This window comes from Microcaecilia unicolor, chromosome 3, assembly GCF_901765095.1.
Source record: "Microcaecilia unicolor chromosome 3, aMicUni1.1, whole genome shotgun sequence".
Classification (NCBI taxonomy): Eukaryota; Metazoa; Chordata; class Amphibia; order Gymnophiona; family Siphonopidae; genus Microcaecilia; species Microcaecilia unicolor.
The window spans coordinates 224,837,251-224,864,768 of NC_044033.1; the positions used below are offsets into that span (position 1 = coordinate 224,837,251).

Consider the following 27,518-nt stretch of genomic DNA (forward strand, 5'->3'; position numbering starts at 1 on the left):
CTCTTTCTCACACTCACTGTCTCAGATACGCAGTCGCACACACTCTCATTCTCACACACACACTCTCTCTCACAGACACACTCGCACCCAGTCTCACTCTCTCTCTGTCACACACACACACACACACACACACATTCACTCTCTCTCTCTCTCTCTCTCTCTCTCTCTCTCTCTCTCTCACACACAGTCACTCTCACACACTCTCTCAAACATACACACTCCAAGGAAAACCTTGCTAGCGCCCGTTTCATTTGTGTCAGAAACGGGCCTTTTTTACTAGTCTAATATAATAATTTGCTCCTCCAACGTTCCAATGAGGCTACCTGCGCCCATAACCATCTCCTGACATCGCTGGCCCACATGAGAACCCTGCTTGCCTGACGTCAGGATATGTTACTACTCCTAGCAGGGAGGCGAGAAGCGCGCAACCACAATAACGTTGAAAGGGCAGAGACATTGCTGTCGAGGAGCCACTTCAGATCTTCAGTGGACCAGTGAAAGCTGAACGGCAGCAGAGCCACGGCAGTGGAAAACCAGAACAGCGGGAGCCGCTTCAGCACTCAAAAAACACTCCAACCGCATGATAGCAGCACGAGGCCCCGCCCCTGCTGCCCTCGCTGCCATGCCCCCCCCAAGGTCGCCGCCACCGCTGCTCACCCATCCAACCCCCAGGGTCGCCATCGCTCCCCCCTCCACCCCCCCCCAAGGCAGTGGCGTAGCTACGTGGGGCCTGAGGGGGCCGGGGCCCCCGCAGATTCACCCCAGGACCCCCCTCCCGGCAAACCCGCCCCCGCCGCCGCCTACCTTTACTTTTGCTGGCGGGGGACCACACTCCCCGCCAGCCGACGTCTTCTCAGTCCTTCCTGCACTTCAATTTGTTTGCTGACGTCCTGCACGTAATTATACGTGCAGGATGTCAGCAAACAAATTGAAGAGCGGGAAGCGACTAAGAAGAAGACGTCGGCTGGCGGGGAGTGGGATCCCCCGCCAGCAAAAGTAAAGGTAGGCTGCAGCGGCGGCGGGTTCGCGGCGGGAGGGGGGGCGGCAATGTCGGCGGTGGGGGGGGCGGCGCCGGGGGGAGGGCTAAAATGTGCCCCCTCCCCCCGGGCTCGGACCCCTCTCCCACGGAAGGCTGGCTACGCCCCTGCCCCAAGGTTGCCCCTCCCCCCCAGGGTCGCCACCATTCCCCCCTCCACCCCCCCCCCCGAGGTCACCACAGCCACTGCTCCCCCCTCCACCCCCCCGAGGTCGCCGCCAGGCCCCCTGCATTGAAATCCCAGTCTCACCTCCGTGAAAGCAGCGAACAAGGCAGCAGAGCGCCTCCCTTTGGCCCTCCTTCCCTCCTTGCGTCCTGCCCTCGCGGAAGTTGCGTCAGATGAGGGGGAGAGGGGGAGACGGGGAGGGGGGAAGGGGTCCTGAGACCAGAGAGGGGGGTATCTCTGTCACGCACACTCTCTGTCTCTCACACACTCTCTCTCTCTCTCATAGTCAGTGTCTTTCTCTCTCTCACTCGTATACACTGTCTCTCATACACTCTATGTCTCACACTGTATCACATTCACTCTCTATGTGTCACACAGTCCGTCTCACACACTCTCTCGGTCTCATACACTCTCTTGGACTCACAGAGAGTCTGTGTATCGCCCGTTTCATTTGTGTCAGAAACGGGCCTTTTTTACTAGTCTTTTATATAAATGTATAATTTCTAAAACTCAGTAAAAATTTAGGGCCCTGTTTACTAAGGTGTGTTAGTGTTTTTAGCGCACCTACACCTAATGCACCCACTAACCATGTAGGCACCTATTAGTATATTGTAGGCAGGTACATGGTTACCACACATTAAAAATGTTAACATGTCTATAACGCTGCTTAGTAAATAGGGCCCTTAATATAATAGTTCAGCTTGTTCATTTTCACATAAATTTGAGTGAAAGAACAAACCATATTAAGTACATAAGTGCATAAGTACATAAATATTGCCATCCTGGGACAGACCAAAGGCCCATCAAGCCCAGCATCCTGTTTCCAACAGTGGCCAATCCAGGTCACAAATGCCTGGCAAGATCCCAAAAAAGTACAAAACATTCTATACTGCTTATCCCAGAAATAGTGGATTTCCCCCAAGTCCATTTAATAATGGTCTATGGACTTTTCCTTTAGGAAGCCGTCCAAACCGTTTTTTAAACTCCACAAAGCTAACCACCTTTACCACATTCTCTGGCAACGAATTCCAGAGTTTAATTACACGTTGAGTGAAGAAACATTTTCTCCAATTCATTTTAAATTTACTACTTTGTAGCTTCATTGCATGCCCTCTAGTCCTAATATTTTTCGAAAGAGTAAACAATCGATTCACGTCTACCCATTCCACTCCACTCATTATTTTATAGACCTCTATCATATCTCCCCTCAGCCGCCTTTTCTCCAAGCTGAAGAGCCCCATCGAAATTCCTTCTCCAAAAAGAAGGAAAATTTGAGTTCAAATCAACATTTTATTGCTAATCACAGCTTTACAGCTCCATTGGTCATCCTTGGAATTCATAATTATGTTATCCTAGCTCAACAAGAAACCTCCAATAATTATAGCAATTAAATCAAATTTCTTGTGCAATGATTAAAAGTCTATCATAAATGTGCATAAGCAATACACTTTGGACGTTTTTTACATGCAAGGCAAATGCAACATAGCCCATTATGGGCTGTGCTGGAATCGCTAGCATGGCTTTGTAAAAGGAGTCCTATATTTTATGTATTTAGCTGAAATATGTCTGTTCAAATATATTTGCCGTTTTTCCAAAAACAGCACCAAATCACAACTTTTCTAGAGAAGGAATTCAGACAGTTCTGTTACTCAAATATATCTGTGAGCAAACTGATTTATATTTATTTTTATTGTGTTTTGGAAATTATGATTATATATACAAAATATATAAAAATATATCAAATGACAAAATATAATAATAATTTTAAAAAGATTATAGACTTTGAAAACATGATTGGTTTTGAGGGGGGAAAAAAAGAACCTGCCTCTCCATTGCTAAGAGAATTGTATTGGCCTCAGGTCCTTGCTCAAAATTGTCTTAAAGTTTGTACTTCAATACACAGAATTTTACTTATTTCATCTCACTGCTTCCTTTTGCAGCATTCAGTTCCATCTGCCTTTTCCCTCAACTCATAAAGTTATAAGATTGGAAAGGCAGTTCAGCTTCTCCCTTCCCTATCAAGCTACATTGTTTTGTGATGTTTTACCTTTACATATTTGATCTGAACCTAAACTGAAGACTTTTCTTTTCCAGAAATACTGAATTTAGTTACATTTCATTTAGGAGTCCTTTTATTAAGCTGCGATAAAAGGGTACCTGTGTTAGCATCAGTGAGCGTTTTTGGCATGCACTGAGGCCCCTTATACTGCAGCAGGTAAAAGGCTGTCTTTTCCCCCACCCCCCCAAAAATGGCCATGCGGTAAGCGAACCACTTATCGCGGGCCATTTCGGGGGAGCACTTACCGCCACTCATTGAGGTGGTAGAAGCAGTGGCGTACCAAGGGCGGGGCGGTGGGGGCGGTCCGCCCCGGGTGCATGCTGCTGGAGGGGTGCAGAGAGCAGCCGCACGCCTGTCGGCTCCACTGGTTCCCTGCTCCCTCTGCCCCGGAACAGGTTACTTCCTGTTCCAGGGCAGAGGGAGCCAGCAGAGCCGACAGCCGCGCGGGTGCTCCCAACACCCCTCCAGCAGCGTGTGTTGATGCAGGATATGTTGATGCGCTGGGGGAGGGGGTGTATTGATGAGCCAGGGGGGGTGTTGATGCTGTGGGGGGGTGTTGATGCGCTGGGGGGGAGTTGCTGCGCCAGGGGGTGGTATCATGCTGCATCTGAGGGGGGGGGTGCGCAGCAGAGATCCGCCCCGGGTAGCAGCCGACAGTAACCCGGCAGTAACTGGGCAGCATGCGGCCCTGTCCGATTACCACCGGGTACACACTGGTGCTACAAAAATAAAAACTATTTTTGTAGCACTGGAAATGGTGCAAGCTGGGGATCAGAACTACCGCTGTGCTCTTGCACTAACCCGGCAGTGGTTCTGAATTGACGTGCGGCATGCATGTTGCCACTCACCAATACTTTAGTAAAACAGCACCAAAGTAACATTGGGAATGCTTTACCAAACTGCGATAAAAAGTGGCCTTCGCACGTCCTTACGCCGGTCAACCCCGCACACTAAGGCCATTTTTAATGCAGGGGTAAAATGTCTGATTTTTTAAAATGTTGTTTATTCACGGCCATGCACTAATTTTCCCATTCGCGCATCAGCCACTACTGCCACCTATTTTGTAGTCGGTAAGGGATCATGCTCTAATCATGTGCTAATCGATTAGCAATTAGTGCAGAACATGCCCACTCTCCACCCCAGACCCACTTCCAGAGCTAAAAAATGCATTTTATTTCTTAGCGCATGGGTAATGCACGACAATCCCAAAATTACCGCAGAACTCCTCAGTATGATAGTTTTTGCTGCAGTAAACATGCGTTAGTGCTTACAAGAGCTTGGTAAAAGGAATCCATTGTAAATGACACTAGATAAAGACCTGCATGGTCCATCCAGTCTGCCCAACAGTCACATTCGTTATCTAATCATTATTGAACCACAGTCCAATAGTATTTATTACACTGTACTCACTACGTTCCACTATACACATGTCTTCTTCTCCCCCATTGAGATATACACAGACAAAATGAATGCGGTATAAAATATGCATTCTTGGTCCTGATCCATTTCCAAGGCTGAGACCATAAAGTCTGACCTGCACTAGCCCTACCTCTCAACTACTGGAGTTGCTGTCGAAGTCCACTCCAGCCCATCCTGATCTGTTTAGGATGGGCTGGAGAGGGCTTCGACGGAGACTCCAGTAATCTGGAACATGTGGACAGTGCTGGACAGGCTTTTATGGTCTGTGTCCCGCAAATGACATGACAGATTTGGATAGGTTGGAGTGGGCTTCAACGGCAACTCCAGTAGTTGGAACAAAAGAACCGAGCTGGGTGGACTTCTATGGTCTATGTCCCAGAAACACCAAAGAAGGACCATGATCAAGTAAATAATCTCACATTCGTTGTTGATTTTCATCTTGAATTGATGATGAATGTAACTGTTGGGCAGACTGGATGGAATGTTCAGGCCTTTATCTGCCATCACTTACTATATTACTATCAGGCTTATTTTCGAAAGAGAAGGGCGGTCATATTCCGACCCAAATCAGGAGATGGCCGCCCTTCTCCCATGGGTGCCCAAATTGGTATAATCGAAAGCCGATTTTGGGCGCCCCCAACTGCAGTGCATCGTGGACACGAACAAAGTTCCCGGGAGCGTGTCGGAAGGGTAGCGAAGGCGGGACAGGGGCGTGCTGGGGCGTGCTTAAGAGATGGCCACCCTTGGCCGATAATGGAAAAAAAAAGGGCGGCCGTAGTGAAAATTTGGGCCGCTTTTTTTGGACCCTTTTTTTCACGACCAAGTCCCAAAAAAGTGCCCGAACTGCCCAGATGACCACCAGAGGGAATCGGGGATGACCTCCCCTGACTCTCCCACTGGTTACTACCCCCTCCCACACTCAAAACAACAACTTTAAAAACTTTTTTTCCAGCCTGTATGCCAGCCTCAAATGTAATACCCAGCTCCATCACAGCAATATGCAGGTCCCAGGAGCAGTTTTTAGTGGGTGCAGTGCACTTCAGGCAGGTGGACCGAGGCCCAACCCCCCCCCCCCCCCCCCACCTGTTCCACTTGTGGTGGTAAATGGGAGCCCTCCAAACCCTCCCAAAACTCACTGTACCCACATCTAGGTGCCCCCCTTCACCCATAAGTGCTATGGTAATGGTGTAGAGTTGTGGGGAGTGGATTTTGGGGAGGATTTGGGGGATTCAGCACCCAAGGTAAGGGAGCTATGCACCTGGAAGGTATTTTAATGTTTTGTTTTAATTTTTAAATGTGCCCCCTAGGGTGCCCGGTTGGTGTCCTGGCATGTGATGGGGACCAGTGCACTACAAATCCTGGCCCCTCCCACGACCAAATGGCTTGGATTTGTTCATTTTTAAGATGGCCACCTTCGGTTTCCATTATTGCCAAAAACCAAGCCTGGCCATCTCAAATCCGCCCAAATCCTACGCATTTGGCCGGCACCAACCGTGTTATCGAAAGAAAAGATGGGTGCCCATCTTTTTCGATTATACGGTTGGGACCGCCCCTTCTCGTAGCCATTCCCGGAGATGGGCGCCCTTAGAGATGGGCGGCCCCTTTCGATTATCTCCCTCTATGAGCCCTGTTTACTAAGCAGCATTGTAGGTGCATTAGCATTATTAACATGCATTAACCATGTATGTGCCTACAATATCCCTACATGGTTAGCACGCGCACAAAGTGTAGGCACTCTAAAAACACTAACACACCATAGTAAACAGGGCCCTATGTTTTGCTACATACAGGAAACAGACCTAAGAAGTTTTGGTACTGCCCTCTTTCTATTTAGGAATAGGTTATCAATAGAAATCAAACAAAATAAAACATAGAAAAGAAAATAAGATGATACCTTTTTTATTGGACATAACTTAATACATTTCTTGATTAGCTTTTGAAGGTTGCCCTTCTTCCTCAGATCGGAAATAAGCAAATGTGCTAGCTGACAGTGTATATAAGTGAAAACATTCAAGCATTACTATGACAGTCTGACAGGGTGGGAGGAGGGGGGTGGGTAGGAAGTATGCATGGGGACATCAAAGCATATCATTGATATTCTAACAGGATGGGTGTGGATAGGTGAGGGGAGGGTGATCAACAGAGACATACAGCTTTATGGTTTATAATGGGCTAGGAACCCCAGATCCTTGTTAAGTCCTTTCTGTTGGGTGTTAAAATATTCAATCATTCTGACTTCAAAGGTCTTACGTTCTTGTATGGTTTTAAAGTTACCTTTCAGGATTCTCACTGTGAAGTCACTGGTACAGTGTCCTGGTCCTGTAAAATGTTGACCAACAGGCGTGGGAACCCTGCTGGCACCAGTATTGTTCATATGATGTCTATGTAAATTGAATCTTGTCTTAAGCATCTGGCCTGTTTCTCCAATATAGCATCCTTCGTTACATTTTTTACACTGAATGATATATACCACATTGGAAGATGAGCAAGTGAAAGATCCCTTTATGTTGAATATCTTTCCTTTGTGGATGACTTTGGGGTCCTGTGAAATATTTTGGCATAGTTTGCAACTGGATAAATTACAGGGAAGTGTGCCCTTCTGTTCCTTTTCAGTCTGTGATGGAAGTTTACGGCTACCACACTCCTCTATTTAGGAATAGGAATTCTTTTTGTCTATCCCATGCATTTTGTCTCCACCACCGCCACCTGGAGGGCATTCCAGACATCCACCACCCTCTCCATGAAAAAGTATTTCCTGACATTACTCCTAAGTCTACCACCCCACACCCTCAAACTATGTCCTCTAATTTTACTGCTTCTCCGATTCTGGAAAAGATTTGTTTGTAGGTTGTAATTGTTTTATTTTTTTTTTCTATTTTTATTTTAATTCCCAGTCTTGTTCTAGCTTCTTTAAGTGTAATCTGCACTGAACTATTTTTAGAAACATAGAGGAATATAAATGTATTGTAACTAGTTACAGTTGTGTTACAAAAGCACATGTAAAAATTGAAAAATTAAGATTTTTAAAAACATTTGATGAGTGTTTTATGGGAGTCATTTAAAATTCATGGAGGGTCTCCTTATATTTTTAATTGACTTTCTCTTGCTCCCCAATTTTGCATAACCCTGTATTTGGATTTTCAAAAGGCGTTTGATGAAGTACCTCATGAAAGACTTCAGGGGAATTGGAAAGTCAAGGGATAGGAGGTAATGTCCTATTGTGGATTTAAAACTGGTTAAAAGATAGAAAACAGAGAGTAGGGTTAAATGGTCAGTATTCTCAATGGAGAAGGGTAGATAGTGGGATTCCCCAGGGGTCTGTGCTGGGACCGCTGGTTTTTAACATATTTATAAATAATCTAGAGTTATTCAAAGTTGTTAAATTGCAAGAGGATTGTGAAAAATTACAAGAGGACCTTACAAGACTGAGAGACTGGGCATCTAAATGGCAGATGACGTTTAATGTGAGCAAATGCAAAGTGATGCATGTGAGGAAAGGCTGAAGCAGATAGGGCTCTTCAGTTTGGAGAAAAGACGGTTGAGGGGAGATATGATAGAGGTCTATAAAATACTGAGTGGAGTGGAAAGGGTAGACGTGATTCACTTGTTTAATATTCTCAAAAATATTAGGACTAGGGGAAACACAATGAAGCTACAAAGTAGTAAATTTAAAATAAATCAGAGAAAACTTTCTTCACTCAACGTGTAATTAAAATCTGAAATTCATTGCCAGAGAATATAGTAAAAGCAGGTAGCTTAGCAGGGTTTAAAAATGGTTTAGATGGCTTCCTAAAGGAAAAGTTCATAGACCATTAATAAAAATGGACTTGGGGAAAATCCAGTGCTTATTTCTAGGATAAGGAGCATAAAATGTATTGTACTTTTTTTGGGATCTTGCCAGGTACATGTGACCTGGATTGGCCACTGTTGGAAACAGGATGCTGGGCTTGATGGACCTTCAGTCTGTTCCAGTATGGCAATACTTATGTACTTATGTAGGACTCGTCTCTGTCTTTCTGTCCGTTCATATGCATTTTGCTACAATAGGCTCAGTTTACATACTGCCTCTATGTTTTACATATGGATTTTGATGTAATTATCAAAATAAAAGTACGTGCAAGTGGTTGAAAAAAAAATGAAGGCAAAAAAGGTGGCATTTAAGACATACAGAAGAACAACAAGAGGAACACAGACAAAATTACCAGGTAAAACTCAAAGAAGGAAAGAGGGAAATACAGTTAGCAAATGAACAGGTGAAGAAAAATGGCTAAGGATGTGAAGAGATATGTTGAAAAATGGAGGAAGGCTAGAAATGGAATTGTAAGATTGAAAGCTGATGACTGCCAGTATATGGAGAGTAGCGAGGGCCATCAGCTAATTTTCAGCAGCACTTAACCAGTTACTAGTTACGCAACCCCCAGCGAGAGATCTGATGTGTCTGGCTTTCGCTATTTCTGCTGTTTAAGTATATGGCTGCTATTTTGAATTTTTCTGCTTTCTGTTTATTGATGTTGATGTTCAATATGTTTGTTTGTTAAACTTCTGTGTAGTATGTGTTATGTAATTTTGTGAGCGTACATTGTGCCTTACCCTGGATAAGTGTGGGTTATAAATAATAAAATCTAATTTAATCTTATCTGTGCTGAAAATTAACAGTTAGTGCCTAACTCAAAACTGGCTATTTTCGGAGCTTTCTGGGGCGGAGTCAGCACCTGACCAGGTAAGTGCCGATATTCAACACTTAACCGGCCAAGGTAACTGTGTAAATAGAACTGCATAAAAGTCAGTCCTATCTTTGGAGCCATATAAGCATCTATGTGTGTCCAACACAACCCAAAATGGAGTTACCTCATGGCCATCTCGTGGCTGTTGTGGTAATTTCATTTTTGGCACATGTCCTATATGTGCGGCTGAAAAATAATTTTTATATTCTGCTGAGCGTATCAGACACAGGCCAAGTGGCATTTGGTACACGTAGACCATTACCACCTGCTACCATTACTGCTAGGTCAATGGCTGTCAGTAAGGTCTCAGACTCAATGGACGTGAGGCAATTTTCATTTTGCCGCACGTCCATTTTCGGCAAAAATATTAAAAAAGCCTTTTTTACAGGTGTGCTGAAAAATGATTCTGTGCGTGCCTAAAACCTGTGTCTACACTACCGTGGGCCATTTTCAGCGCACCTATGGTTTAGTCAGTTCCGTAAACTGGCCCAGTATTGAATTTTTGGGGAAATGTAACCTGTGCAGGGTGACATGTGCAGTTCTGGACACCTTGGTGGGAATACAGGATGAACCATGCAGGTCTTTACTGTGTTGCAACAGCCAAAGAACTGGTATAAAAGCTCATGCCTAGATTTCAAACATTTGTTGCCCAGACCCCATTAACAACAACAACTTGTATAAACCCATGGACATCAGTGGCAACTCGTTTCACATGGGCACCATTGACTCTGTGGCTCACCTGCCTCCTCAGGGTGCAATCCTCTGACATCATTTCATACGAAATATGTATGAAGATGGAATGTTGATGTCAGAGAACCGTACCCTGAGGCAGCGAATGGCGAAACATGGTCTATGTGACGACAGTTTCCTTTTGGAGATAAGTGTGATAGCGATGTTCGTTTTTGAAAAAAAATGTGTCTGCATTAATGGATTAGAGAAAAATATTTTCGAACACATATAGTAGCATGTGAACCCTAAGGGCCTATGAGGAGGCCGACAAGCCATGGAGTCAATGGTGCCAGTGTGAAACAAGTCACCAATGAGGTCCATGGTGTATACAAGCTGTTGACTGTTATTTGTTTTTAATGGGTGCTGTGCCAACATAAATGATATAAAATTGAGGCTTGCACCCTATTAATATTATTATTGACTCAAAAGTGATTTAGATTGTTAAAAAAAAATGCATAAATTACAGCATTCTATAATTTACACACAACTGTGCATCTTCTGTTTCTGCATCCAGAATGATGCTATGCATACGCCCACCTTCAAACTACATACTATCACATTTATGAATCTATTTATAAAATAGCCCAAATAGGGAATATTGACAGGTAATCATATGTGTACATGTAACAGAACATACCATAACGATCCATCATTTTTTTATTTTTATTTTTGTTACATTTGTACCCCGTGCTTGAACTATAGTACATTACTGCTTTATCTGTTATTCCTATAACATTCTCTCTATACATGGTGATTTTATACACTATGTTTCCATGTTCTTATGTAATCACCAATTATATATGTTAGTCTATCATGACGATACCATGCTGGAGCAATGTAAGCCACATTGAGCCTGCAAATGTGTGGGGAAATGTGGGATACAAATGCAATAAATAAATAAATATATGCTGATATTTAGGTCATTTAAACATGTTCTTTGCATCTTATTGTTGGAACCTTTCTTTATAGAATTACTTCCTGTGACCTCCCAAAATAAGGCTCAAGCGCGTACCTAAGATAGGAGCTCTGCCATGATGTGACTTACCTCATACTCCCCTTCAACATGGGGACAATTGTATAGGAAGGAGGTTCTATTTGATGAAAAATTTTCACTGTTACAAGTCCTCCAATCATAATGTCCCCATCTCTGTGGTATCCTGGTGTTAATTTCCAGTAGTGTCGTAGTGGACATTGACACTCGGTGGTCTTCCATCGGATGTCACAAAGTATTAATAAAAGCAGAACCAAAGGAAGTCTCATCCTTCAGGTGATGAAACAGCTTTTGAAAAGTAACAACTTCTTTTCCTGTTCTATGACTGTGGTTAATTCGCTGGTGTAACGTAGGAAGTTATGGGCTTCTTTGTGTCTCCGTCCAGTTATGTATTTGAATAATATGCAGAAAAGGTGATCGGAATTTTCAAATTGCACATAAGCACTTAAGCATAAGCACATAAGCACTGCCACGCTGGGAAAAGACCAGGTCCATCAAGCCCAGCACTCTGTCTCCGACAGCGACCAATCCAGGCCCCAAGAACCTGGCAAAAACCCCAAAATTTAATAACAATCAATGGACTTTTCCTTCAGAAATCTGTCTAGACCCCCTTTAAACTCAGCAAGGCCAGCTTCCGTCACTACCTTCTGCGGCAATGAGTTCCAGAGTCTAACTACGCGCTGAGTAAAGAAAAACTTTCTCCGATTTGTTTTAAACCTACCACATTCTAATTGCACACAGGTAGATCTATACACAGACATGAAAGACAACAAGCGTCTTTTTCTGATATTCTAGAAAACTGGATTTGCTCAGATCTAGCAACTGTTGAGGATATCACTGTTTTTATAGAGTCCTGCTCCTCAAAGGATCAACCACAAGGGATATTATCTCTATATATGTGTGTTTAACTTTAAGTATAGGCTTTATAAAAAATATATTATCTTATAGAAGTTCTGTCTTCATTAACATAGGGACATTAATTAGGTAGAAATGTTTGGTGAAGAGTAAATAATACTATTCAGAGATATTGTGCTTGTCAGCTGTGGTCAATAATAGTTATCCTTTTGCTGTAAGTATTTCTCTTCTGTTACTCCTTCTTTCCTTTTTTATATCTTATTTCCCAATTTCTGAACATCATTTTTCACTATCTCATTACATTATTTTGGGGCCCCTTTTACTAAGCTGCGTAAGCATCCATTTGCACCCAATGCGCGCCAAAATGGAATTGCCGCCCAGCTACCGTGTGGCTCATGCAGTAATTTCATTTTTGGTGCACGTCCGATACGCGCATCTGAAAAATAATTTTTATTTTTGAACGTGCATATTAGAGGAATACAGGATAAAACTGAAAGAAGCCAAGAGAGAGATACGTCTGGCGAAAGCGCAAGCGGAAGAACAAATGGCTAGAAATGTAAGGAGGGGTGACAAAAATTTCTTCAGGTATATAAGTGAAAGGAGAATGACTAAAAAGGGAATTGTGAGACTAAAAGATACTGCGAACCGCTATGTGGATAATGATGAAGAAAAAGCAAATTTGCTAAATAGATACTTTTGTTCTGTTTTCACAGAAGAAAATACTGGAGAAGGACCACGATGGACTGCAAAAAGTATAAATGAGATTGAAGTGGATAGAGTACCGTTCACGGAAGAGAGTGTGTATGAACAGCTTGAAAAGCTAAAGGTGGATAAAGCCATGGGACCGGATGGGATCCACCCCAGGATATTGAGGGAGCTCAGAGAGGTTCTGGCGGGTCCTCTTAAAGATTTGTTTAACATATCCTTGCAGACGGGAGAGGTTCCGAAGGATTGGAGAACGGCGGAGGTGGTCCCTCTTCACAAGAGTGGTGATAGGGAAGAAGCTGGAAACTACAGGCCGGTAAGCCTCACTTCGATTATTGGAAAAGTAATGGAAGCGATGCTGAAGGAAAGGATAGTGAATTTCCTGGAAGCCAATAAGTTGCAAGATCTAAGACAATATGGTTTTACCAAAGGGAAATCGGGCCAAACGAATCTCATTGAGTTCTTTGATTGGGTGACAGGAGAATTGAATCAGGGACGAGCTATGGACGTAATCTACTTAGATTTCAGCAAAGCTTTTGACACGGTTCCCCACAGGAGGCTCTTAAATAAACTGGAAGGGCTGAAGATAGGACCCGAAGTGGTGAACTGGATTAGGAACTGGTTGACGGACAGAAGCCAGAGGGTGGTGGTGAATGGAATTCGCTCGGAGGAGGGAAAGGTGAGTAGTGGTGTGCCTCAGGGATCGGTGCTGGGACCGATTCTGTTCAATATATTTGTGAGTGACATTGCCGAAGGGTTAGAAGGTAAAGTTTGCCTATTTGCGGATGATACTAAGATCTGCAACAGAGTGGACACCCGGGAGGGAGTGGAAAACATGAAAAAGGATCTGAGGAAGCTAGAAGAATGGTCTAAGGTTTGGCAATTAAAATTCAATGCAAAGAAATGCAAAGTGATGCACTTAGGGAATAGAAACCCTCGGGAGATGTATGTGTTAGGCGGGGAGAATCTGATAGGTACGGACGGGGAGAGGGATCTTAGGGTGATAGTATCTGAGGATCTGAAGGCGACGAAACAGTGTGACAAGGCGGTGGCCGAAGCTAGAAGGTTGTTAGGCTGTATAGAGAGAAGTGTTACCAGCAGAAGAAAGGAGGTGTTGATGCCCCTGTATAAGTCGTTGGTGAGGCCCCACCTAGAGTATTGTGTTCAGTTTTGGAGGCCGTACCTTGCGAAGGATGTAAAAAGAATTGAAGCGGTGCAAAGAAAAGCTACGAGAATGGTAAGGGATTTGCGTTACAAGACATATGAGGAGAGACTTGATGACCTGAGCATGTATACTCTGGAAGAAAGGAGAAACAGGGGTGATATGATACAGACGTTCAAATATTTGAAAAGTATTAATCCGCAAACGAACCTTTTCCGGAGGTGCGAAGGCAGTAGACCGAGAGGACATGAAATGAGATTGAAGGGGGGCAGACTCAAGAAAAATGTCAGGAAGTATTTTTTCACAGAGAGAGTAGTGGATGCTTGGAATGCCCTCCCGCGGGAGGTGGTGGAAATGAAAACGGTAACAGAATTCAAACATGCGTGGGATAAACATAAAGGAATCCTGTTCAGAAGGAATGGATCCTAAGGAGCTTAGCCGAGATTGGGTGGCAGAGCCAGCCGGTGGTGGGAGGCGAGGATAGTGCTGGGCAGACTTATACAGTCAGTGCCAGAGCCAGTGGTGGGAGGCGGGGCTGGTGGTTGGGAGGTGGGGATAGTGCTGGGCAGACTTCTACGGTCTGTGCCCTGAAGAGGACAGGTACAAATCAAAGTAGGGTATACACAAAAAGTAGCACATATGAGTGTGTCTTGTTGGGCAGACTGGATGGACCAAGCAGGTCTTTTTCTGCCGTCATTTACTATGTTACTATGTAGATGCACGCCAAGTGGCATTTGATGCACGTAGGTCACTACCGCCCTGTGAGACTTTACTGCTAGGTCAATGGCTGGTGGTAAGGTCTCAGACCCAAAATGGACACGCAGAAATTTTTATTCTGCCGCACGTCCATTTTCGTTTTTTTAGCACACCTTAGTAAAAGGACCCCTTTATATTCTTATCTCCTGATATTTTTAAAACACCAGCTCCATGGGCTTTTTATACCCAGATATTCAGCGCCTGACCATATTCAGTTACTGGTACAGAATATCTGCCGGGAGTTATCCAGGTATCAGCAATATTCAGACCTGGAAAAAGTTATGACAGCCTTTTTCATGACCTAACCTTATCTGGATAGTTACCCAGTTAGGGGACTAAATATTGCCACTAAACCCCCTGGATTCTTTAAATGGTGCTTTAAATTGTGTGCGTGCAATTTATATTTCAACAATTTTATTGATGGAACATTTCACAGTACATAGTCAGTATCCATAATATACAGGACAATAAATGTGATATCTTACATACACTTATACAGTTACTACGTGCCATCAAGCATTTTTATAATTCCCCCTCCCCCCGAGGCCCCTTTCCCCAAACCCTCTCCAACCTAACTCACCCCCCCAACCCCCCAAATCCTAAACCCCCCCTTCCCCACCATAAGAATCCCATCTCCTCAACAAAGGGAGTCAACCGTCACCTGCATTTGGTAAGCGCCTCGCACATGCAGAAGGGGGTGACCCAATTGATTAAGAATGGCACTACGGGCCCGCAGTGCAAGGGCATGTATGTAGCATTGCCAGGTTAAGTAAAACTCTCTCTGTCGCTTAAATTTCAGACGAACATCTCTTAATTCCAATAGTAAGAACGCATGTAGCTTGTTACGCCATTGCCAATATGTAGGAGCCTCTTGTTTTACCCAGTTTGAATAACAAGTCAATTAGCATTGATAATTGGGCCTTATCAATTATTGGTGCTAGTTGGCATTAATTAAAATTTATACTCATAGTTTTACGCTCCCAGATCCATGCATAAATTTTACGTGTGGATCAAAAAAGGGAGCATGGCCAAGGGAGGGTCATGGGGAAATCAGGGGCATTCCTGCAAAATATGCACATTGCAATAGAATAAAGGGGATCTGTACATAACTTAGCCATGAGGATTTACTCCGGGGTTCAATTGATGTAAATGGTCATGCCTAAAAGTATTCGTGGATCTACTAAGCGCTATTCAATAAACTGCTCTTAACCTTGAATGCCGATTATAGAAGAAACATAGAAACATGTAAGCAGATAAGAGCCAAATAGCCCATTCAGTCTGCCCATCCACAGCAACCACCATCCCTAAGAGATCCCTTGTGCCTGTCCCACACTTTCTTAAATTCAGACACAGTCCTTGTCTCCACCACCTCCACCGGGAAGCAATTCTACACATCCATCACCTTTTCCATGAAAAATTATTTCCTTAGATTACTCCGGCCTATAACCTCAACGTCATCCTACACCCTCTCATTTCAGAGTTTTCCTTCATTCGAAAGAGGTTCACCTCCTATACATTAATGCCACAGAGGCATTTAAATATCTCTATCATATCCCCTCTCTTCTGCCTTTCTTACAACTATACGTATTGAGAGCTTTAAGTCTGTCCTCATATGCCAGCTGTATGAAAGAGACCACTGACCAGTTTTGTAGCTTCCCTTTGGACCAACTCTATTCTATTTATATCTTTTGGAAGGTGCGGACTCCAGAATTGCACACAGTATTCTAAATGGGGCCTCACCAGAGACTTATACAAGAGCATTATCACCTCTTTTCTTCTGCTGGCCATTCCTCTCCCGATGCACCTACACATCCTTCTGACTTTGAACGTCACCTTTTCTACCTGTTTGGCCACCTTGAGATCATCAGACACAATCATCCTCAAGTCTCATTCTTATTTTATACACAGAAGTACTTTACCCCTTATACTATACCTTTCCCTTGGATTTTTGCAACCTAAGTGTATGGCCCTGCATTTTTTAGCATTAAATCTTAGTTGCCAATTGCTGGACCATTCTTCAAGCTTTGCCAGATCCCTCTTTATACTATCCATGCCCTCCAGGGTGTCAACCCTATTAGAAAGTTTGGTATTGTCCGCAAAGAGACAAACCTTACCAAACAGTCCTTCCACAAGATGTTAAAAATAGCCATCCCAAGTACTGATCCCTGCAGTACACCACTGGTAACATCATTTTCCTTGGAGCAAACTCCATTTACCATGGCAGATGACATTTAATGTGAACAAGTGCAAGGTGATGCATGTGGGAAAAAAGAACCCGAATTATAGCTACGTCATGCAAGGTTCCATGTTAGGAGTTACGGACCAAGAAAGGGATCTAGGTGTCGTCGTTGATAATACACTGAAACCTTCTGCTCAGTGTGCTGCTGCAGCTAGGAAAGCGAATAGAATGTTGGGTATTATTAGGAAAGGTACGGAGAACAGGTGTGAGGATGTTATAATGCCGTTGTATCACTCCATGGTGCGACCGCACCTTGAGTATTGTGTTCAATTCTGGTCGCCGCATCTAAAGAAAGATATAGTAGAATTGGAAAAGGTGCAGCGAAGGGCGACTAAAATGATAGCGGGGCTGGGACGACTTCCCTATGAAGAAAGACTAAGGAGGCTAGGGCTTTTCAGCTTGGAGAAGAGACGGCTGAGGGGAGACATGATGGAGGTATATAAAATAATAGTGGAACAGGTGGATGTGAAGCGTCTGTTCATGCTTTCCAAAAATACTAGGACTAGGGGGCATGCGATGAAACTACAGTGTAGTAAATATAAAACAAATAGGAGAAAATGTTTCTTCACCCAACGCAAAATTAAACTCTGGAATTTGTTGACGGAGAACGTAGTGAAGGCGGTTAGCTTGGCAGAGTTTAAAAAGGGGTTGGACGGTTTCCTAAAGGACAAGTCCATAGACTGCTACTAAATGGACTTGGAAAAATTCACAATTTCGGGAATAACATGTATATAATGTTTGTACATTTGGGTGGCTTGCCAGGTGCCCTTGACCTGGATTGGCCGCTGTCGGGGATGGGATGCTGGGCTCAATGGACCTTTGGTCTTTTCCCAGTATGGCATTACTTATGTACTTATGTACCCTCTGTCTCCTTCCACATAACCAGTTTTTAACTCAGTCAGTCACTTTAGTGCCCATATCAAGGGCACTCAGTTTATTTATCAGTCATCTATGTTGAACGGTATCAAAGACTTTGACTAGCACTAAGTGGGGGTTTTTTGGCACCGGTCTTTCAGCACCATTTAGAGAATTTCTCCACAACTCCCAGCTCCATCCAGACTCCACCTCTGTGTCAGCCATACCAAGACAAGTGACACAGCAGTTTGTTGGATATTCAGAGGCACAATCCAGGTAAGTGTCATTGAGTATTCGGGTGAGTCTCAATGACCATGATTTAACCAGGCAGGAGCCTCTCCTACCCCGTTAACTTATTTTCATTATCTACTCATTATCTTCTAAAGAGTGTCACATTTTGGTCCCTCAAGGTCAGCTCTGTAGGTGAGGAGCTCAGGAGTGTCTTATCTTTTTCATAGATGAGACAGAACACTGGTGAACTATGTACATGCTTTATTTGCAGATTTTTCAGGGGGGGGGGGAGAGAGAGAGAGGGGAATTACTAAACTGCAGTAAAGTATAGCATTTTACATGGCTTGGTTTAACTAGGGAACCACTATTAGCAGTAACACAGGGAAGTCTGAGTGAGGTACATGACTAATGCAGCTTGTGGTGAACTTTGCAAGCTGCATTATTCCAGGAAGAAAAACATTATTCCATGGTCTGATGCTACCAAGGAACCTCTTGTAAAGGACCTGAGTGGTTTAACAATAGGAACAATCGAGCAATCTCCCTTCCCCTCCACTGAAGATACCTCCACCTCCAGATCTCCCAACCTCCTTCAGACACATAGATTGTGGTCAATACATGCCTCACTTCTAGTCTCTAGACCCCTCTAAGAAATATCCAGACAGACCTCCTGAAGACCCCTCCCATGCCCTTCTAGGTCTCCCAGACCTACCTTAATGGGTTTTTGGTTTATTACATTTAATATGCCATCTTTTGTGACATTGGTGGTCCAGTGGTGGCCAGCCAGGAGTAATCCCCCATTGTTCCTTCCCATGCCATCATCGGGTTGAAAATCACACCAATAATATAAGCAGCCTTTTAAAAAGAGGTCCCCTGGGATTATCAGGTCATGTTTTGAAACAGAAATGTGACAGCAGATAAAGGCCAAATGGCCCATCCAGACTGCCTATCCACACCATCCACTATCTCCTCCTCTACCTAAAAGATCCCATGTGCTTGTCCCATGCTTTTTGAATTCAGTTAGCCTTTGTCTCCACCACCTCCACTGGAAGGCCATTTCATGTATCTACCACCCTTTCTGTGAAAAAGTATTTCCTTAAATTACTCCTGAGCCTACAACCTTTTAACTCCATGTTATGCCCTCTCATCCCGGAGTTTTTCTTCAATTGAAAAAGACTTGCTTCCTGTACATTAATGGCATCCAGATATTTAAATGTCTCTATCATATCCCTTCTCTCCCACCTTTCTTCCAGAGTAACATACTGAGGTCTTTAATTCTGTCCCAATACCCGTTATGACAGAGACCGGCCACTGACCAATTTTGTAGCTGCCCTCTCGGGGTGACCACTGGAAGTGATTTAACTCCATATGCCATCCCTGCCTTCTACTGTAAATGCCTAGAAACATATTGTCTAAATTTCTCCCCAAGGATTTTTTTTCCTGCCACAGTGAGATGCAGCCTATCGTTACAATATAGAGAGGCATAACTGAATGGGGGCGCCCATCTATAAGGGGGCCCATCTCCGGGAACGGCCCTGAGAAGGGGCGGAGCCAACCGTATTATCGAAAAAGATGGACGTCCATCTTTTGCTTCAATAATATGGTCGGGGCCGGCCAAATCTCAACATTTAGGTCAACCTAAACATTGAGATCGCCAGACTTAGAGATGGCCGGCCTCGGTTTTCACCAATAATGGAAACTGAGGTCGGTCATCTCGAATCCGGCCAAATCAAAGCCATTTGGTCGTGGGAGGAACCAGCATTTGTAGTGCACTGATCCCCCTCACATGTCAGGACACCAACCGGGCAACCTAGGGGGCACTGCAGTGGACTTCAGATATTGGTCCCAGGTGCATAGCCCCCCAATTCCCCACCAAAACCCACTCCCCACAACTGTACACCACTACCATAGCCATAAAGGGTGAAGGGGGGCATCTACATGTGGGTACAGTGGGTTTCGGGTGGGTTTTGGAGGGCTCCCATTTACCACCACAACTGTAACAGGTGGGGGGGATGGGCCTAGGTCCGCCTGTCTGAAGTGCACTGCACCCACTAAAACTGCTCCAGGGACCTGCATTCTGCTGTCATGGAGCTGGGTCTGACATTTCAGGCTAGCATAGAGGCTGGCAAAAAAATGTTTTTAATTTTTTTTTAGGGTGGGAGGGGGTTGGTGACCACTGGGGGAGTACGGGGAGGTGATCCCCAATTCCCTTCAGTGGCCATCTGGTCAGTTTGGGCACCTTTTTAAGGCTTGGTCCTGAAAATAAATGGACCAAGTCAAGCCAGCTAAATGCTCGTCAGAGCCGGCCTTCTTTTTTTCATTATCGGCCAAGGGCGGCCATCTCTTAACCACGGCCCCATCCCACCTTCGATACACTGCCGACATGTCCCCTTGAACTTTCGCCGGCCCCGCAATGGAAAGCAGTTGAAGCCAGCCAAAATCGGCTTTCGATTATACCAATTTGGCTGGCCTTAGGAGAAAGCCGGCCATCTCCCGATTTGTGTCAGAAGATGGCCGCCCTTCTCCTTCGAAAATAAGCAGGATAGTCTTTTGTTTTTCCATGTATTGCCCCATTCTCCTATGTACCTAAAACTTTCTTGGTGACACCAGGCTTTGAGCCAGCTATTGAAATTTTCAGTACTTCGCAATCATCTCTCCCTTTCCAAAACTAGGTAGTACTTCAGAAAACTACTGTTTGTACCAAAGGTTTTAATCCCTCTCCCAGCTCCTGAAAATCTCTCTGTGCTGCAAGTGAGGTATTACTGGACAGGTCATTTGTTCCCAGGTGGCTAACAACATCAGTGTTTAACTCCTTAGTTGCTTCTCTGATTATAGTCATTATTATCTTGTGCTCCTGCAAGCTGAGGAGCCTGAAAGGCATTTCACTTTGCTTGGCCCCTTGACCTGTGTTTCAAAGTTAATGCCTCTGATAATAGAACCCCCTATTAGTAACAATTTTCTGGTATGAGTTTCAATATTAGTGTTTTGAGGGTGTCTTTTCTCATTGGGCACCTTCATAAGTACATAAGTATTGCCATACTGGGAAAGACCAAAGGTCCATCAAGCCCAGCATCCTGTTTCCAACATTGGCCAACCCAGGTCACAAATACCTGGCAAGATTCCAAAAAAGTACAAAACATTTTATACTGCTTATCCCAGAAATAGTGGATTTTCCCGAAGTCCATTTAATAATGGTCTATGGAGATTTCCTTTAGGAAGCCGTCCGAACCTTTTTAAACCTCTGCTAAGCTAATCGCCTTTACCACATTCTATGGCAACGAATTCCAGAGTTTAATTACATGTTGAGTGAAGAAAATGTTTCTACGATTTGTTTTAAATGTACTACATTGCAGCTTCATCGCATGCACCCTAGTCCTAGTATTTTTGGAAAGCGTAAACAGACGCTTTACATCTACCCGTTCAACTCCACTCATTATTTTATAGACCTCTATCATATCTCCCCTCAGCCGCCTTTTCTCCAAGCTGAAGAGCCCTAGCCGCTTTAGCCTTTCCTCATAGGGATGTCGTCCCATCCCCTCTATCATTCATTGCTTTTTGTTCCATCTCAGTTCTATTTTCAGGGGCATCGCAGTACTGTAATGGAGCAAAAGAATTCTGAAGGGGAAATAATTGTGAGAGCGGATGCTTCTGTGCCACATGTCGTAGTCTGCCTGAGCCTAATGTGAACCATCTATTCTTAGATGGTTTTATCCTTTGAGACAGCGGTGAAAACTTGGTATGATTCTGTGAAGTGTTAGAAGCTGCTTTAAGTGCATCTAATTCCTGCTTTAGTTTGCTGATCTCCTGTTTTATACTAGCAAGCTGAACACAGATAGGACAAGCCTCAAGTCTCTAGATGGTTTGCCTTTGAACTAAAGCACCATAATTATTACACAGAATAAAAGTAATCTTGATTGGTTGGAATGGGTATGAATAGGTATACTATGATAGGGTTAACAGTCTGCAAGATTGTCTGTATATGACTGAGGAGTAAAGTTAATGATTTCTGGTTTATCTATATATGACTAGAAAACCCTAGGTAAGGTTGGATTATAAATCCCAGTGAGTCAGCCAAGTGCTGTATCAAAAATCGTTCTCTAGGTTTGGCCAGATGATACAGTTGGATAAAACAAATTCAGTTTGATCCAACAATCAAATTCAGCTAGAATATAGCAACTTTTCTTTTGTAAATCTAAATATTCCCAATAATTATAGCAGTTTCATCAATGTAAAATGCAAATTTAAAAGCAGTTGAGAAACTAAAGCTGCTTTTTAACCTAAGACTTTCAGAACCTATCCACAAAGTTAGCAGGGTGTAGGACAAGAAGCAGTTAAAAAAACCTATCCTGTCTACTATTAGAGCTAGGCAAGAAGGGAAAGAGTTTTTTGGGGGGTTATCTTTTTTTTGGGGGGGCAGGGTTAGAAGACAGAGAAGTACACCACAATACAGATTCACAATGCACATTAATTAAGCAATAAATTCTAAAGAATAGATATATCAGGTAGCTAAACCTATAGCCAAGAAAGTTGAGAAATTATAATAAAAAAATCAGAAATCATTTAACAGCGTTTTGCTTCAGGTCCAGCACATGGAATGCTAGGTCATCTGTGTTTCCCTATTCAGAGCCCAACCCCCCTCCTGCTGTGCAGTGATTACCTCACAGTGAGTCAGCCAAGTGCTGTATCCAGGGTTGCCAGGTGGAAATTTTTTTTCCAGCCCAATCCAGCCCAAAAAACAGCCCAAAACCCGCCCAAACACAAACCCCGCCCCTGACACCCCCACCCCCGCGTCATCACCCCCGCCCCCGCCGTCATCAACCCCGCCCCCGCCGTCACTGGCCCCGCCTCCGACGTCATCGGCCACGCCTCCCCGTCATCGGCCCCGCCTCCCACGTCATCGGCCCCCGCCTCCCACGTCATCGGCCCCGCCTCCTACGTCACTAACCCCGCCCAAACACGTCACTAACCCCGCCCCCCGCGGCCGAAAAAGCCGCACAAAAAACCGCCCGGAAGCCCAAAAAAACGCAACCCGCCGCGGGCAAAAATTTCCCGCGGCAGGTCGCGGAAAACCGCCCAATTGGGCGGTAAAACCGCCCACCTGGCAACACTGGCTGTATCAAAAAAATTTCTCTAGGTGTGGTCAGCAATGATACAGTTTGCTAAAACAAATTCAGTTTGACCGAACAATCAAATTCAGGATCCTATTTAGGAGGAATTCTAGGTTAGTGTTAGGCAAAATAAAAATATAAAAAGCACAATTTAACAACTAATCTCCATATTCTTTTCCACTTAGTTTTAAAAGCCTTGTACCACAGCATTAACAGATAGAATCTAACAGGCACCTCACAAACAGGGAAGATAGGGTTTCTGGATAGTGAGGTTGCACAACAGACCGTGGTAGACCAGGTGCCCTTAAATACAACTAAAGATCAGACAAAAGATGTCAAATCAATAGTGTCAAGTACTAAGCATCATGCAAATAGGAACAACAAACATACTCTGAAATGTCTATATGCAAATGCTAGGAGTCTAAGAAATAAGATGGGGGAGTTGGAATATATTGCACTAAATGAAAATTGGATATAATAGGCATTACTGAGACCTGGTGGAAGGAGGATAACCAGTAGGACACTGTCATATCGGGGTACAAAGTATATCATAGTGATAGGCTGGACCGGACTGGTGAAGGGGTAGCATTGTATATTAATGAGAGCCTTGACTCAGATAGATTACAAATTCAGCAGGACACAAATCACACCTTTGAATTATTGTGGGTTGGAATTCCATGTATAAAAGGGAAAAGGACGGTGATAGGAGTATACTACCGTCCACCTCGCCAGGATGAGCAGGTAGACACAGAAATGTTGGACCCCTGAGACAACCAGGGATAAAGTTAGGTTCAGGGGGCCTACAGGAGGTGAGAAGGATTGAGGATTCTGGGGCATCTAGTCCCCTTTGGAGGATAGGGGGAGGGGGAGCGATATTGGGGGGCGTTGGGAAGGAGAAGGTTATAGATTTTTAGCAGGGGTTAGAAAGAAGTACTCATATCACCCCTCTCCTCAAGTCACTTCACTGGCTTCCAATCAGATACCGCATTCAATTCAAGCTTCTCCTTCTTACCTACAAATGCACTCAGTCTGCTGCTCCTCACTATCTTTCTACCCTCATCTCCCCTTACGTTCCCGCCCGTAACCTCCGTTCACAGGATAAATCCCTCCTCTCAGTACCCTTCTCCACCACCGCCAACTCCAGGCTCCGCTCATTCTGCCTCGCCTCACCCTATGCTTGGAACAACCTTCCTGAGCCCTTACGCCAAGCCCCCTCCCTGCCCGTCTTCAAGTCTTTGCTTAAAGTCCACCTCTTCAATGCTGCGTTCGGCACCTAACCCTTGCCGTTCAGTGAATCCAGACTGCCCCAATTTGACTGCCCCTATCGGACCGACCGTTCACTTGTCTATTAGATTGTAAGCTCTTTGAGCAGGGACTGTGTCTCTTTGTTAAATTGTACAGCGCTGCGTAACCCTAGTAGCGCTCTAGAAATGTTAAGTAGTAGTAGTAGTAGTAAAGAAGGGGGCTGTGGATTTTTAGGGAACGTTGGGAGGGAGGGGACCTATTGACCTGGAGGTTGGGTAAGAGGTTAGCCTACTGATATTGAGGAGGGGGTGCGGAGGGAGGGACCCCCTCCCCCAAATATCTGGGGGGGGGGGCTGGTTTGGGACCATACTTGGAAGTTATTTATTTATTTATTTGTTACATTTGTATCCCACATTTTCCACCTATTTGCAGGCTCAATGTGGCTTACATAGTACCGTAAAGGCATTCGCCAAGTCCGGTAGAGAAACAAGTACATGGTGATGTTGTGGTCGATTAAGGTTCAGGCACAATGGGAATCGAAGAGAGGAGAGGTTATGTGGAGGGGCATAATCGAACGGGGACGCCCATCTCCGAGGACGGGCGCGCGAAGGGGCGGGACAGACCGTATTATCGAAAAAGATGGGCGTCCATCCTTTGTTTCGATAAAACGGTTGGTGCCGACCAAATGCCTAGGATTTGGGCGGATTTGAGATGGGCGGCATCGATAATGGAAACCAAAGCTGGACATCTCAAAAATGAACAAATCCAAGGTATTTGGTCATGGGTGGGGCCAGGATTCATAGTGCACTCACATGCCAGGACACCAACCGGGCACCCTAGGGGGCACATTTAAAAATTTTTAAAAAACATTAAAATACCTCCCAGGTGCATAGCTCCCTTACCTTGGGTGCTGAGCCCCACAAAACCCACTCCCCACAACTCTACACCATTACCATAGCACTTGTGGGTGAAGGGGGCACCTACATGTGGGTGCAGTGGGTTTTGGAGGGGATTTGGAGGGCTCCCATTTACCACCACAACTGTAACAGGTAGGGGGGGGGGGATGGTCCTGGGTCCACCTGCCTGAAGTGCACTGGAAAGACAGGGTCCTGCATACTGCTGTGATGGAGCTGGGAGGGGTTTGGTGACCACTGGGGGAGTCATGGGAGGTCATCCCTGATTCCCTCCGGTGGTCATCTGGGCAGTTCGGGCACTTTTTTGGGAATTGCTCATGAAAAAAAGGGTCCAAAAAAAGCAGACCAAATTTTCGCTACGGTCACCCTTCTTTTTTCCATTATCGCCCGAGGGCACCCGTCTCTTAAGCACGCCCTGGCACGCCCCTGTCCCGCATTCGCTACCCTTCCAACACGCCCCCGGCAACTTTGTTCATCTCCACGATGGACTGCAGTTGGGGGCGCCCAAAATTGGCTTTCGATCAGGGCCGTGCTAACCCACTCAGCAGGGTAAGCATGGCAGGGGGGCGCCTGCCTTTCAGGGGCGCCGCCGCCGGCCGAGTCAATTAAAAAATATAAATGTAAACCTCACCTCTCTCGCGTAGTCGCGTTGGCGCCTATATGCACATGCGCCGCTGCTGGCTCAGGTTGCTGCCTTCCCGTGCGCAGCGCTGCCTCGTTCCATTGGTGACTGTTAGCACCGCCCCCCAGCTCTTCAACGCTTGCGCTTGGAGCCTCGCAGGCAGTCCAACTCTGGAGGACTTTGGGGGGGGGCATAGGCGCCCCGTATAAGAGGCTTGGGGAGGCTAGCCCGCCACTGCCCCGCCCCCCCGCCGCCCTCCGTACCTTTAAATATTATATTTTTGCTGAAGTTGCGGGCAGCACCGGCATTGAAGGCATCAGCAGGCTCATCGCGCTTCCAGCAGCCTTCCCTCGCAAGTCGGATGATGGCTCCGCCCTCATAGAAACAGGAAATACGTCAGAAGGGGCGGAGCCATCATCCGACTTGCGAGGGAAGGCTGCTGGAAGCGCGATGAGCCTGCTGATGCCTTCAATGCCGGTGCTGCCCGCGACTTCAGCAAAAATATAATATTTAAAGGTACGGCGGCGTGGGGGGGGGGTGCAGGAAGGAAACAAGGGCAGACGGGAGAGGAGAGGAGGGTTGCTGCACATGGTGGAAGAAGGGGAGAGGAGAGGGCAGGGGAAAGGAGGGTTGCTGGACATGGGTAGATGGAGGGAAGGGGAGAGGAGGGTTGCTGCACATGGTGGATGAAGGGGAAAGGAGAGGGCAGGGGAGAGGAGGGTTGCTGGACATGGGAGAGGAGGGTTGCTGGACATGGGGAGAGGAGGGTTGCTGCACATGGTGGATAAAGGGGAGAGGAGAGAGCAGGGGAGAGGAGGGTTGCTGGACATGGGTAGATGGAGGGAAGGGGAGAGGAGGGTTGCTGCACATGGTGGATGAAGGGGAAAGGAGAGGGCAGGGGAGAGGAGGGTTGCTGGACATGGGTAGATGGAGGGAAGGGGAGAGGAGGGTTGCTGCACATGGTGGAAGAAGGGGAGAGGAGAGGGCAGGGGAAAGGAGGGTTGCTAGACATGGGTAGATGGAGGGAAGGGGAGAGGAGGGTTGCTGCACATGGTGGATGAAGGGGAAAGGAGAGGGCAGGGGAGAGGAGGGTTGCTGGACATGGGTAGATGGAGGGAAGGGGAGAGGAGGGTTGCTGCACATGGTGGATGAAGGGGAAAGGAGAGGGCAGGGGAGAGGAGGGTTGCTGGGCATGGGAGAGGAGGGTTGCTGCACATGGTGGATGAAGGGGAAAGGAGAGGGCAGGGGAGAGGAGGGTTGCTGGACATGGGAGAGGAGGGTTGCTGCACATGGTGGATGAAGGGGAGAGGAGAGAGCAGGGGAGAGGAGGGTTGCTGCACATGGTGGATGAAGGGGAAAGGAGAGGGCAGGGGAGAGGAGGGTTGCTGCACATGGTGGATGAAGGGGAAAGGAGAGGGCAGGGGAGAGGAGGGTTGCTGGACATGGGTAGATGGAGGGAAGGGGAGAGGAGGGTTGCTGCTGTAAAGGAAATGTGGAAAACCATAGGAACCTGGGGGAAACGAAGGGAAACAGATCCTACAAACCCCAAAAAGCCACAGAGGAGTCTCTCCCTTACAGGCCACTTTTCCCCAAGAGCCAACTTAGGATCAGGCACTACAAATCCCAGCAGCCACCTTGGGAAAAAGAGAGACAAACCAGGGGGCATTCACAGGAGTCACCAGAAGGGGGCTACCGGAGAAGGAGA

The 27,518-nt window shown here is 45.6% G+C and overlaps 1 protein-coding gene across 1 annotated transcript in view; it reads right to left on the reverse strand.

Annotated features, from left to right (window-relative positions):
• Positions 1–11,267, reverse strand: part of LOC115464423 (vomeronasal type-2 receptor 26-like) — a 39,802-nt gene extending 28,535 nt beyond the window's left edge. The window contains exon 1 of the mRNA XM_030194806.1: positions 11,179–11,267. Within this exon, the coding sequence (XP_030050666.1) occupies positions 11,179–11,267 (89 nt within the window). The remainder of the gene's footprint in view (positions 1–11,178) is intronic.
• Between the last annotated feature and the right edge of the window lie 16,251 nt (positions 11,268–27,518).